General features: G+C 37.3%; 1 protein-coding gene across 5 annotated transcripts in view; it reads left to right on the top strand.

Annotated features, from left to right (window-relative positions):
* LOC129008964 (protein NPAT) overlaps positions 1–7,603 on the top strand; it is a 63,884-nt gene extending 56,281 nt beyond the window's left edge. For all 5 annotated transcript variants that reach the window (XM_054441533.2, XM_054441532.2, XM_063671401.1 and 2 more), the window contains 3 exons: positions 699–759; positions 865–2,002; positions 3,870–7,603. In XM_054441533.2, coding sequence (XP_054297508.1) covers positions 699–759; positions 865–2,002; positions 3,870–3,947 — 1,277 coding nt within the window. In that variant the 3' untranslated portion in view covers positions 3,948–7,603. The remainder of the gene's footprint in view (positions 1–698; positions 760–864; positions 2,003–3,869) is intronic.
* The last annotated feature ends 6,509 nt before the right edge of the window (positions 7,604–14,112 follow it).

Genomic DNA, 14,112 nt, shown 5'->3' with positions numbered 1-14,112 from the left:
TGTAAACATGATAGGTACCTGGACAGAATTTTAAAATAGATATAATCTGTTGTTTTCTTTAAGTGACTACCTGGATATAAGTAGTACATTGTGTGCTATATTGAGCATTGTAATTTGTAGATCCGAAGACTGGATTTATAATATTTGCCTGAACTGGGCGCGGTGGTTCACACCTATAATCCAGCCTTTTGGGAGGCCCAGGTGGGCAGATCACTTGAGGCCAGGAGTTTGAAACTAGCTTGGCCAACATGGCGAAACCCCATCTCTACTAAAAATACAAAAAATTAGCTGGGCATGGTTGGGGGCGCCTATAATCCCAGCTACTCGGGAGGCTGAGGCAGGAGAATTGCTTGAACCTGGGAGGCAGAGGTTGCAGTGAGCCGAGATCATGCCACTGCACTCCAGCCTGGGTGATAGATCATGACTGTGTCTCAGAAAAACAGACAAACATAATTGCCTGAAGTTGATGCATGTCATTTGTTCCATACCTGGATTTCCTCTGTAGCAGTGGGGAAATAGCCATCTTGTACTTATTTCAGAGCTGCTTTTTAAAAGCTGCTTTGTCAACGTGTTCTATTTGTATGTATATTAGCTACCATTTAAAATTTTTTCTCATGATCAGTGATAATTGTCATCTGTTCCGTCCTCTTTCAGAGGAGTATATTCTTTTTCTCAGGAATGTTCATTTATAATTTCAGGAAAACAAGTAAATAATTTGGTGGATTCGTCAGGTCATTCAGTTGGATGTCCTGCACAAAGGTGAGTGTAAAGTAGGTTCTATCATAGATTGTTTGAATGCTCAGATTTAAAACATAAAGGATTTCTTCATGCTGCTAGAAATAGTTTTGTTTTGTTTTGTTTTAGAACTGAAGTTTCTGACAAAAGTATTGCCACAGATCTTGGGAAGAAATCAGAAGACACCACAGTTCCCTTCCCCGAAGAGAGTATAGTTCCAGCTGCTAAACCATGCCACAGACGTGTACTCTGTTTTGACAGCACTACTGCTCCTGTGGCAAATACGCAGGGGCCAAACCATAAGATGGTGTCCCAAAACAAAGAAAGGAATGCAGTCTCTTTTCCTAATCTTGACTCACCCAATGTGTCCTCCACCTTAAAACCCCCTTCTAATAATGCTATCAAAAGAGAGAAAGAGAAGCCTCCTCTGCCTAAGATTTTATCTAAATCGGAAAGTGCCATTAGCCGGCATACCACCACCGTAAGAGAAACTCAATCAGAAAAGAAAGTTTCACCAACAGAAATTGTGCTTGAATCTTTCCATAAAGCAACAGCTAATAAGGAGAATGAATTATGCAGCGATGTAGAAAGGCAGAAAAATCCAGAAAATTCGAAACTATCTATTGGGCAGCAAAATGGGGGTTTGCGAAGTGAGAAATCTATAGCTTCACTGCAAGAAATGACCAAAAAACAAGGCACATCTTCAAACAATAAAAATGTCCTTTCAGTAGGTACAGCTGTGAAGGATCTAAAACAAGAACAAACTAAATCCGCCAGTTCTTTGATTACCACAGAAATGTTACAGGATATACAGAGGCACAGCTCAGTAAGTAGGCTTGCCGATAGTAGTGATTTACCTGTACCCCGGACACCGGGCTCAGGGGCAGGGGAAAAACATAAAGAAGAACCTATAGATATTATCAAGGCCCCCTCTAGTAGGCGTTTCAGTGAAGACAGTAGTACATCAAAAGTAATGGTCCCTCCTGTCACCCCAGACTTGCCTGCCTGCAGCCCTGCCAGTGAAACAGGCAGTGAAAACAGTGTAAATATGGCTGCCCACACATTAATGATTCTCTCCAGGGCAGCCATTTCTAGGACTACTTCAGCAACTCCTCTGAAAGATAACACACAACAGTTTAGAGCATCTTCAAGGAGCACCACAAAAAAGCGGAAAATTGAGGAATTAGATGAACGTGAGCGAAACTCTCGTCCTTCTAGTAAAAATCTTACAAATTCATCAATACCAATGAAAAAGAAGAAAATTAAGGCAAGTTTGAAAGTTTTAATTTCAAAACCACACTTTTTTTTCCCCTTTATTGATTAGCGAATTCAGCAGTTCTTGCCACAACAACTTGACTGAATGTTATGGCTAAGACAGCTTTTAGTTTTCATTGACAAAATACTTAACCATGATCACAGGACCAATAAGCAGTAGATGCAGGATTCAAACCCAGACTTGTAGGGCAACAAAGCAGTCCAGCAGTGTTAGTGTAGTACGCACAAGGTGTCTAGGTGAAACAGCATTTTCAGAAAAACTGCTGAGGCATTTGTTTATAAACATCTTTCCAGGGGGGAAAAAAAAGTTTTTCTTTCTTTCTTGGTAGAACTCAAGTTTTTTCATGAGCATGACATAGTCATGAAAGATTGGGAAACACTATTAAACACTATTGTGTAGAATTACCAAGTAATAAACGACTTTGTTCTTAGATCTTCAGTTTTTTTTTCCCCCCACGTCTTGTAATCTCTTCCATAGGCCCTTAAAAATGTTAGCATATTAGAGCAGTGGAAAAATCAAATTTACATATGTTTTTCCGTTTTTTTTGAGAGAGGGTTTCACTCTCGTTGCCCAGGCTGGAGTGCAATGGTGCGATCTTGGCTCACTGCAGCCTCCGCCTTCGAGGCTCAAGCGATTCTCCTACCTCAGCCTCCCAAGTAGCTGGGACTACAGGCATGCGCCACTGCATCTGGCTAATATTTTTTCCTTTTTTTTTTTTTTTTTTTTTTGAGACAGAGTCTTGTGCTGTTACCCATTAGAGTACAGTGGCATGATCTCGCCTCACTGCAACTTCCGCCTCCTGAGTTCAAGCAGTTCCCTGCCTCAGCCCCCCGAGTAGCTGGGATTACAGGTGTCTGCCACCACACCCAGCTAATTTTTGTATTTTTAGTAGAGATGGGGTTTCACCATGTTGGCCAGGCTAGTCTTGAACTCCTGACCTTGTGATCCACCCGCCTCGGACTCCCAGAATGCTGGGATGATAGGCATGAGCCAGCACACCTGGTCATTTTTTCTGTTTTTTTTTTTTATAGAGACAGGGTTTTGCCATGTTGCCCAGGCTGGTCTTGAAGTCCTGAGTTCAAGTGATCTGCACACCTTGGCCTCCCAAAGTGCTGGGATTACAGGCATGAGCCACTGTGCCTGGCCTTACTTATGTTTTTTATTTAAGCATGGTTGTCTCTAGGAAGACAGTGCAGGGATAGCATTGACAAATGAAATCCATTTATTTTCAGTTTGGTTAGCTATTTAGTAAGTGGATTGAATAGAAAGAAAGTGCTTAAAATATCATAGAGGAAGTATGGTATGAGGGAAATAATTTAGGCTTTGTTGCCCTGCAAGTTTGGGTTTGAATCCTGCATCTGCTGCTTATTGGTCCTGTGATCATGGTTAAGTCTGTAGCCTCTCTGAGTCTCAGCCTCATCACTTGACATGATATTACCAGGTATCTTAGGTTGTGAAGTCTAAATGTACTATACATAAAGTATCTAGTGTATATTAAGTTTTAGAACTGATAAGTACCTGTAACCCTAAACATCTGTTAGTAAAGCTTTCTAAGCAGTAATAACCACCTAACATAGAAAGCATGTTCTCTCTTGTCTCATTCAACATTCAGACACTCTGGATTTGTATCATGTCTTTTGCCATAAACTAACATTCAGGTGCCATTGAAGTATATTTAATTAACTTTGGGTTTATAAAACTTGTCTCTACTTCTCTATAGAAGTAAAATTCTAATAGACTAAAAAAGTTTGACAATTTTAGTAGTATGTGAAAGAACCCAATATACTGTTTTAGGTGACGTACTAAGAAAGCATTTTGGCCTTGTTTGAGTTTATTTTTTCTTTCTCTTTTCCAACAGAAAAAGAAGCTTCCTAGTTCATTTCCAGCAGGAATGGATGTAGACAAATTTTTGTTATCATTGCATTATGATGAGTAAACATTCTGGACACATAAGAACAGTAGGTGTTCAAAACTCATATCCCTTAAACTGAGTGTAGGGAATGGGATATTGACAGAATCTGAAAGCATGACCTGCACTTTCATTGTACTGAAATTTCACTTTATATCTAAATCATGCTGTTTCTGAAACAGCTTCCTAGTTTGTAAATAGACTTACTTGGTATATTTTTATTTTGGGAAAAACGTTTGCAGAAATGTAAGTAAAGCCAATCTGCAAAACTGTATAGCTTTGACAATTCCATATTGTAAATACTGTGTAAATCTTGTTGAAATAGAGGTTAAATCAACCTAATGTTCTTACACTGTGTTTTTTGACTTCTTATGATCCCTAATTCTGAGACTTACTCATCTGGAATAGTTTCTCACTTGTTTTGGAGGAAAATGATGCTTATTCTTATAAATTACCTTCAGTAACTATTCAACAAGACATTTAAATACACAACCACTAAGTACTACAAAATAATAACCACCTCAACTGATAGCAAAATATCTAATTAGAAATTAACAGTTTGATGAGATTTTTCCTAGAGTGAATACTACCCCTTATAATTGCTGTAACTATTATATTTCTGGAATTTCACACTTTACCTACTCTGATCACTCTGTTCTCTTTGTTTTAAAGAGAGAATTTTGTAAACCATTTATTGAATGTTCTGATCTTTCATTTATAACTTAAGATTTTTTACAGAACTTTAAGTGGTTAGACTATTGAGCCATAAAAAGTTTGGTTTGTAGTAGAGATTTCTCGGTATGTACTTTTCCCCTAAATGCTGGGGATTTAAAGAATTGCACTAATTCATAGAACTCTTTACATTGTAGTGACCAATGCACATATAATTTAAATCTTGTGTTCTATGTGAAAGTTTATGTGGAGGATTATCTTCTGGTATTGTGTCCATCATAAGATGTAAAAAGAGAAATCATAGTTTTATATTTTAGTTTCTCCTACAATGGGTATGTTAAATAACTATATCTATACTTAGATATAGTGCATTGTCTGTGTCCCTTAAAGTATTAAAAAGAGTTTCTCTCAAAAGGTCCTTAAGGAGAGTGAGAGATGAGAGAGGTGCCTTCTCTGTATTAGACTCACACACATCAGTCAAGTTGAAGAATTGGTTTAAACTTTTAAATGAGAACAGAAATTATAATTAGTACCTGACCAATTGTGCCTAGATATTAAAGTATGTTCTCTTTAGTACTTTCTGTTCAATTAAATATCAGTATATTAGGGATTTTTTTCTACAGGTGTATATTTTGTTAAAGAGTCACTTTCCTCAACCATTTTTTTGTACTGGGCCTTTAAAAAAATAAATCCATCCAACTTTAACACAACATTTCTCAGTGTAGAAATCATGTCTTCTTAATTGCTGAACCTTAACTGCAAAAACTTGTGATGTAAGAAATTTGTATGATGTGGCAGTGGTCTATTCCTAAGGAACTAAATATCATATAGTTAATGTTTATTTAACTCAGTTCGAGACTGTACTACAGTTAGGTTTGAATAAATATTTTCATTAACTTCAAAAGTTTGAATTACTTTACATTGGCAGTCTTGTTTAGAAACTGATTAAATTCCTTTGCAAGTCAGTTCTTACTCTTTTTTGGGAGTTTGTACAATGCTGAAAATCACAGAGTTTTCTTCTTATTCAATTCATACTTGTATGTACTAAGTACTGAAAATTCATATACAAATAAAATAAGTTTACTTTCTTCAAGATTCAATAGTTAACTAACCAGGAACTGCTAAATAAAGTCGAAAGATAACTTGTACTTGGAGCTTTTATGTTCAAGGGCAAAATCATATCCCCATTTTACCTTAAAAGTCCACAGGTCCTGGACTTAATTATACTATTGTACCTGGTAACCTATTTGAATACTTAAATGCCCAGTGACTGCATTTCAGGGTTGATGTATACTACAACAATCCATGGCTGTTTTTATAATTACATACAAGGCTCCAGTCTGTTGTTTGGATATTACTTAGAGGTTAATGCAGTCAGTGTATGCCAAATCTGAGAAGTGTTGTTAAGTAAAATCTTGTTACAGATTTAGCCCTGGATATTATTAGAACCATAGTGTGTTGAAATTGCACATGAGAAAAGCATCCATCAGCATTCATGCAAAGGCTACATGTCATGACTATTAGGAGTAATTTCAAAAGCATATTACTATATATTCTGCATTCATCCTTTCTCTGGTCATCATCTTTTAGGCTCAGGCCCAGCTTTCTGAAATTATATAAGTTTTGACTTTATTATTAGTTATTTTGCTGCTTCCTTTAAGCAATGGACTCATTGTGTACTTTTTTCTTTTTATAAATGTTATCATTTTGTCATACTTGTCTTTTTTCGTTAATTTGTATCTACATTGTTGAACTCATGGTACATATAGCTTCCTAATGCTTTTTGTTTTGTTTTTTTGAGAGAGGGTCTCACTCTGTTGCAGGCTGAAGTACAATGGCAAAATCATGGCTCACTGCAGCCTCGATCTCCCAGGCTCAAGTGATCCTCCTACCTCAGCCTCCCGAGTAGCTGGGACTACAGGCATATTCCATCGAACCCAGTTTTTTTTTGTTTGTTTTTTGTTTGTTTGTTTTTTTCTTTTTGTCTTTCAGAGAGATGGGGTCTCACTATGTTGCCCAGGCTGATCTCAAACTCTTGGACTCAAGCAGTCCTCCTGCCTTGGCCTCCCAAGTGTTGGGATTACAGGCATGTGAGCCACCTCATCCAGCTGCTGCTTTTACTTCCAATAATATAAAGCTTTTTCCTTTTTTTAGCTATTACAAACAGAAACAGCAGTGAGCATTTTTATAAACATTTGTTTATGTTAACTATTTCCTTAGAAATTTTAGAGAGTAGAATTACCAAATCAAGAAGTTAGTATACCTTTTTTTAAGGATCTCAGTACATTTTGCCATATGCTGCTATTAAACTTGCGTCAATTTACATTTCTACCAGCAAATTGTCATTTTTTTGCATAGCATATGCTTATCCATTTCCAGAGGCATATTCACCTATATCATCACCTGTTTCTAGGTTTGTATTTCCTGATTTGGTAAAATTAGGAGTTAGCTCCTAATCCATTTGTTACTTGTTTTGGTATCTGATATGAAAAAAGGGTCAATGTACATTTTTTCCCTAAATATTTAACTGCTTGACAATTTGTTCACTTGACAATTTAACCACTGCACAGTTTGTTCATATAAGCTTTCCTTTCCCCTGCTCATTTATTTAAGATGTCTGTCTTATCCTACACTGATTAACAATCTCTTATTCACAATTCTAAAACCCAAAAGGTTCTGGCAACCAATTTTTTTCCCCTGGATTTAACATCAGAACTCATTCTGTGGCAAACCTGACCTGAAATGACACGAGGCTACTTAACAGTCTTTATCTCATTTATAGTAATGTTGATTAGTCTGCTGTTCCAGACTCAACTGGGGGGCATATGGTGCATACATTTGAGTTATTTTTTAGAAATCCAAAATATTCTGATTTATGAACCCCAGCTAACCCCAAAGGTGTATGATCAAAGATTTTGGACTTGTATTAAATGTATACACATATATACACACTATATGGTATGTGTATCGTCTGTTCTGTGCCACTGATTAAATCATTATAACTTTTGTGTCCACTGTTGCTGTTTTTGTTTTTTCAAGTATTCACCCTTTTATGCTTCCTGATGAACTTTAGAATCACTTGTATTATTTCAAGTTAAATTTCTATTGGAATATTTGAACTACATTAATGTCATAAGCTAATTCATAAAGAAGCAAAGGGTAATGATCATATGGTATGTATCACAGTGTTATAGTTATCCCTATCAGAAATTTCTTGCTAAACTGGGTGTTTTTGTTTGTTACTATTTTTAGAAAGCTCTTCATTTCATAGTTTTAACTGGTTATTGCTGTTATGTAGGGATGGTTGCTTTATTAATATAAAATTTTTATGGAGACACATAAAGAGAAAAGTGCACCACTATAAATTCATGCCCTTCAGTGAATTTTCTTTAAGTAAATACATCCACATAATCACTTTGAACATTACCAGTACCCTAGAGTAGTCATTATTGTGACTTCTGGCACCAGAGATTAATTTAGCTTTGTTTTCCTTAACGATATCAATGGATACATGGAGTATATAATCTGTGAGAAACACTCGTTTTGTGTAATTCAGCTCAGTCATGCTCAATGCTGTGTGTATATTCATTGTATTATATTACAGTTAATCCATTTTATAGATGGTAAACGTTTCTCATTACGAACAGACTGTGCTGTGAACGTTCTTGCACATTTTTTTGTGAATGCATTACACTTCTCAGTTGGATAAATACTTAGGAATAGGATTGCTGGAACACAGTTGCATATATTCAGACATTCAAATTTTTTCATTTTCCAGAATGGTTGTAACAACTTATGCTACACTAAACAGTATAATAAGTTCTCGATACTCCGTGTTATTTCTGATGTTAGATATTTTCATTTAGCCATTTTAGTGGTGTGTATTGGTATATGTTGTGGTTTTAATTTGGTGTTGGTTTTTTGGGTTTTTTTTTTTTTTTAATGAAGTTGAACACCTTTTCAAATACTATTTGGGTTATCTTTTGTGGACAGTCCAAGGTTTTTGCCCATTTTAGTATTGGGTGTCTGCCTATTTCTTACTGATTTTTACGTGTTCTTTCTGTATTCTGGATACAGGTCCTTTTTTGGATGGATGTTAGGTGTCTGAGTAATTTCCCTTGTTATTCTTCTAAAAGCTTTATGGTTCAACCTATTTCATTTTGATTTGACCATCTATCTGGAATTGATTTTCCACATTGATATACAATTAACCCACACTATTTATTACCAAAGATTATCCTTTCCCAACTACATTGCACAGTTACTTTTCTCATAAGCTGGTAAAAGTATAGGTTTGTTTCTGGACTCTATTCTGTTCCATTGGTCTGCTTTCTTTAAGATGTGCTAATAACACACTGTCTTAATTACTGTTAGAAATCTTTTTTTTTTTTTTTTGAGATAGTCTCACTCTGTCGCCCAGGCTGGAGGGCATTGGTGTGATCTCTGGTAACTGTAACCTCCGCCTCCCAGGTTCAAGCAATTCTCCTTCCTGAGCCTCCCAAGTAGCTAGGATTACAGTTGTGCGCCACCACACCCAGTTAATTTTTGTATTTTTAGTAGAGACAGGGTTTCACCATATTGTCCAGGCTGGTCTCAAACTCCTGACCTCAGGTGATCCACCCACCTCAGCCTCCCGAGGTGCTGGGATTACAGGCATGAGCCACCGTGCCAGTCCCAAAATCTTTTATATTTTAGTTGCTATTTATTTTCTATACTGAGTGAAGTCTGTTAGTACTAATGGATTTACCAGTGCCACTTTTTAATTTGCAAAGTATTATCTGTAAATAATCATTTTCCAATTTTATTTTTACTACACTGATATTAGCACTTCCAGTGCAACTAATAATGATCAAAGTCTGCTTCATTGTCTTGTTCCCCATTTTAATGGCAATGTTAAGTATAATGTTTGCTTTTATTAAGTATAATGTTTGCTTTTGTTTGTAGAGTTTTACGATTTTACATCAGAAGTACCTGTTCAACTTAATTGCCACATTTAAGCATCAATTAAAATATTTTCATTGAACTCATGCATATATTTTTATATTAGTGATTATTTTAAGTAAATTTGCTTTGTGAATATTTTATTTAAATGTTTTTGGTTTTTGTTTTTGAGACAAGGTCTTGCTATATTGCCCAGGCTAGAGTGCATTGGCTGTTCCTGGGCACAGTCATAGCCCACTATAGCCTTGAACTACTGGGCTCAAAGGATCCTCCTGCCTCAACTTCCTGAGTAGCTGGGACTACAAGTGCACACCAACACACCCAGTGAAAAGTTTACTTTTAATGAGATTGGTTTCAAACTTATGCCAGTTTTTAAAATGAATTTTAAACCTTTCCTTCTTTTTCTAGTTTATTTGAATATTGGGGATAATAAATAGTACCAGTGCTAAAGTGTGAAGTTTAAATTGTACAATATATGTAAAAGCACTTAGATTAATGCCTGGAACATAATAAGCACTTTAAGAACTAGTTGCTATTATAGCTGATGCTGTTTTTTATTTCTTTTTTTCTGCAACAGTTTATTTAGAATGGGAAATAACTGTTCCTTGAGACTAAATCACTACTAAATTATCTAGGCCTGGAGCCTTTTGCTTAAGCAGTTTTCCATTTTTTTTCTCCTAAATTTCTTCCTGGCTGATTATCTATTCAGGCTTTGACCTTTTTTTTCTGAGTCAAATATCACATTTTTTTAAATTTTGCTTTTGTTCTCTGAGATGCAATTAATTTTTTTTCTGTCAAAAAAACTTCTTAGATTCAACAGTTGTATAGGAGTCTATTCTTTGTGCTTCCTACTTTCTCAGGGTCCTTTTTGCATGTTTATTTAACTTAAACAGTTATCTGATTTTTTTTTCCCCCCTTCTTAAACCATGTAAGCATTTAAGGCTGTGAATTTGCTTCTGATTTCAACTTTCAGCAAAATTTGGGTAAGTACTTTAATATTCATACATAACTATTTACAATAAATGATACCAGGCTCTTTTTTGCCTAAAATTTTTATTATTGTGGTCAGGATAAGTTGCAGGTTTTATAAATGTTGCACAGGGGCTTAGAAATAAGTATTGTTGGCTGGGCATGGTGGCTCACACCTGTAATCCCAGCACTTTGGGAGGCCAAAGCAAGCAGATCACTTGAGCCCAGGAGTTCGAGACCAGCCTGGGTAACATGATGCAACCCCATTTCTACAAAAAATTAGCCAGGCATGGTAGTATGCACCTGTGGTCCTAGCTACCAGGGAGGCTGAGGTGGGTATATCACTTGAGCCCAGGAAGTCAAGGCTGCAGTGAGATGAGACCATGCCACTGCACTACAACCTGGGCAACAGAGCAAGACCCTATCTCAAAAAAAAAGTTAAAAAAAAAAGAGAAATAGGTATTGTTTAGAAAGGTAAAATTTGATATGTATTCAGTCTTATACTATTTGAATCCTGTCTTTGCTTTAATACTTTTTTCACAAATGTTTAATCCATGAAACATTATTATCTTGGTCATAGCTTTGGCTTTTTTTCCTGCATGGTCTACAACCATCATAAAAAGTAGTTCTTTCCCCATTTTAACAGTTTCTGCCTTCTCATAATTTATGATACATGCAACCCTTTTTACTTTTTTTTTTTTTTGAGACAGAGTTTCACTCTCGTTGCCCAGGCTGGAGTGTAGTGGCGTGATCTCAGCTCACCACAACCTCCACCTCCCTGGCCCAAACGATTCTCCTACCTCAGCCTCCCACGTAGCTGGGATTACAGGTATGCACCACCACGCCTGGCTAATTTTGTATTTTTAGTAGAGATGGGGTTTCTCCATGTTGGCCAAGCTGGTCTTCAAACTCCTGACCTCAGATGATCCACCAACCTCGGCCTCCAAAAATGCTGGGATTACAGGCGTGAGCCACCGCACCCAGCCTCTTTTTACTTTATAATTGGATTTTAAAGCTTTTGTCTTATAGTAACTTAAGATATGGAACTGTAACCATAACAGGTCCATTGCCCATTGTGCATGACAAGTCAGTATGCAAGACCCTGGGCTGCAGCAAAGAAAGATGTTTAATTGCAGGGCCACCGAATGAGGAGACTGGAGGAAACTTCAGATCTCTCCCTGAGGGTTTAGGAAGTGGGCTGAGTTGTAGCCTGTTTAGTGCCTAGTTATAACTCTATTTCTGTCCAGGACCCAGCATGCAATTCTTGTAAGTCCCGTGAGGGCAGTCTCAGAACTTGTCCTACTGGCGTTTACCTTTATTTAGCAGATAAAGATACATGTTACCAATATTTCACCATGTAAAGGCCAAGGGGAACCAGGAGCTAGGTGTAAAATACAAGAAAAAAAAGGAAAATACAAGGAAAAAAGGAAACTCAACACATTTTAGAATACTTCACTGAAGGTAAGTAGTGCATCCAGAGGTTGGTGATCTGGAAAACATTTGAAAAGTGCTCTGACAATTCTGGGGAAAAAATGGAAAGGAAGAGAGAAAAAATAGAGAACCAGAAAGTAAATGGTATTTCTTTTCTTTGTTTAAGAGACAAGGTCTCCCTCTGACCCCCAGTACAGTGGCTGGATCATTTCACTGTAACCTTGAAGTTCCCCTTGGCCCTCTGAAGGTTCACTGGAAAATAAAGTTGTTTGCAAAAGGCAGATTAATGGGAGAAAAGGAATATACATTTATTTAATGTTGTATACATGGGGGTCTTCAGACAAAGACCTGACCCCGCCCGCAGTGGGGTGTAGAAACTTTTTTTTTTTTTTTTTTTTGAGACAGAGTCTCTCTCTGTTGTCCAGGCTGGAGTGCAATGGTGTGATTGTGGCTCACTGCAACCTCTGCCTCCTGGGTTGAAACGATTCTTCCACCTCAGCCTCCTGAGTTGCGGGGACTACAGGCATGCGCCACCATGACCGGCTAATTTTTGTATCTATAGTAGAGAATGGGGTTTCACCATGTTGGCCAGACTGCTGTCGAACTTCTTACCTCAGGTGATCTGCCCCATCTGGGCCTCTCAAAAGTGCCAGGATTACAGACATGAGCCACTGTGTCCGGCCGGGTGTAGGAACTTTATGCCATCTTCAGGTTACAGAAGTATGTGAGCTCCCAGCATGGCCAAAAACATGTTATTTTGGTAAATCAGGTTTTAGTGGCAACACAGGTTACGGGGAGGGAAAGGAGACCTGCCTAGGAAAGGTGGTCTTGTTAGAAGCTTTCTGAGAGAATGGATGTTAAATGTTTAAGACCTTTAAAGGTGTCAGACAGGCTCTCATTTAACCTTTTCTAGATTCCAGACAAGGGAAGTCCTGGCTGCATTAATGGAGATTCTCCATAGATGCAGATTTCTTCCCAAAAAGACAGCTTTGCAGCACCACTTCTGTTTGCTGGCCCTCTGATAGCCATCTCAAAATATGTCAAATAAATATAATTTGAGGTAAAACATTTTTATTTCCTTCAACCACTACCTTTCCTTCTTCCCCAGCCAGTCCTTAAGCAGTCATTTAAAAAATTAGAAATTTTCACCTAACTGAATTCTTAATTGTTCATTCCATGGGCTTGCCTAAACCTTTGTCATTTTTGGAGGAAACATCAGAGTACTTTATTTTCTAAACTCTTCTGTGTTTGAGACACACCTTTTAGTATCTTATTTTGTTTCATTTAAAAACAGTTAGATGTTCTGTCACTTGCTTTCTTGGATTGAATGTAATAGAAATAAGAACTACGGCTACCTATTTTTCTAACTAGATGTTAGAGGAATTTAATACATTTTCTCCAAAATGTCTTAGCATGATTTTCTGCTAATTAATTTTGCCAATAAAATATGCTCTTTAGGGCCGGGCGTGGTGGCTCATGCCTGTAATCCCAGCACTTCGGGAGGCCGAGGCAGAAGGATCACCTGAAGTCAGGAGTTCAAGACCAGCCAGGCCTACATGGCAAAACTCTTTACTGAAAATAAAAAAATTAGCTAGGTGTGGTGGCACATGCCTGTATACTCAGGAGGCTGAGGCACGAGAATCGCTTGAACCCGGGGAGCGGAGGTTGCAGTGAGCCAAGATCGTGCCACTGCATTCTAGCCTGAGCTACGAAGCAAAACTCTGTCGAAAAAAAATATATATATATATGCTCTTTAAAATCTTCCCCTTAGGACTTAAAAATCTGAGTTTTTCTGTTATCTTTATGTTTTCTGTTATATTAAATTATTGCTTCAGAGTATCTTTTCTTTTTCTTTTTTTTTTAAGAAACACCATTTAAGCTGGGCATGGTAGCATGTGCCTATAGTCCTAACTACTCAGAAGGCTGAGGGAGGCAGATCACTTGAGAACCCAGGAGTTCAAGGTTACAGTGAGCTATGGTCATGCCACTGCACTCTAGCCTAGGCGACAGAGCAATACCTTATCTCATCTCTTTAAAACAAACAAACAAACAAAAAACCCTACTTACTTGATTCTCTGTTTCTTGTCTCTTTTCCATTTTTTCCCAGAATTGTCAGAGCACTTCTCAGATGTTTTCCAGATCAATGACCTTTGGATGCAATGTTAGTTTCTGCTTATCT

The sequence above is a fragment of the Pongo pygmaeus genome, chromosome 9 (assembly GCF_028885625.2).
Source record: "Pongo pygmaeus isolate AG05252 chromosome 9, NHGRI_mPonPyg2-v2.0_pri, whole genome shotgun sequence".
Classification (NCBI taxonomy): Eukaryota; Metazoa; Chordata; class Mammalia; order Primates; family Hominidae; genus Pongo; species Pongo pygmaeus.
Note: the sequence above shows the minus strand (reverse complement) of the source record. Positions and strands in the feature narration are given on the sequence as shown.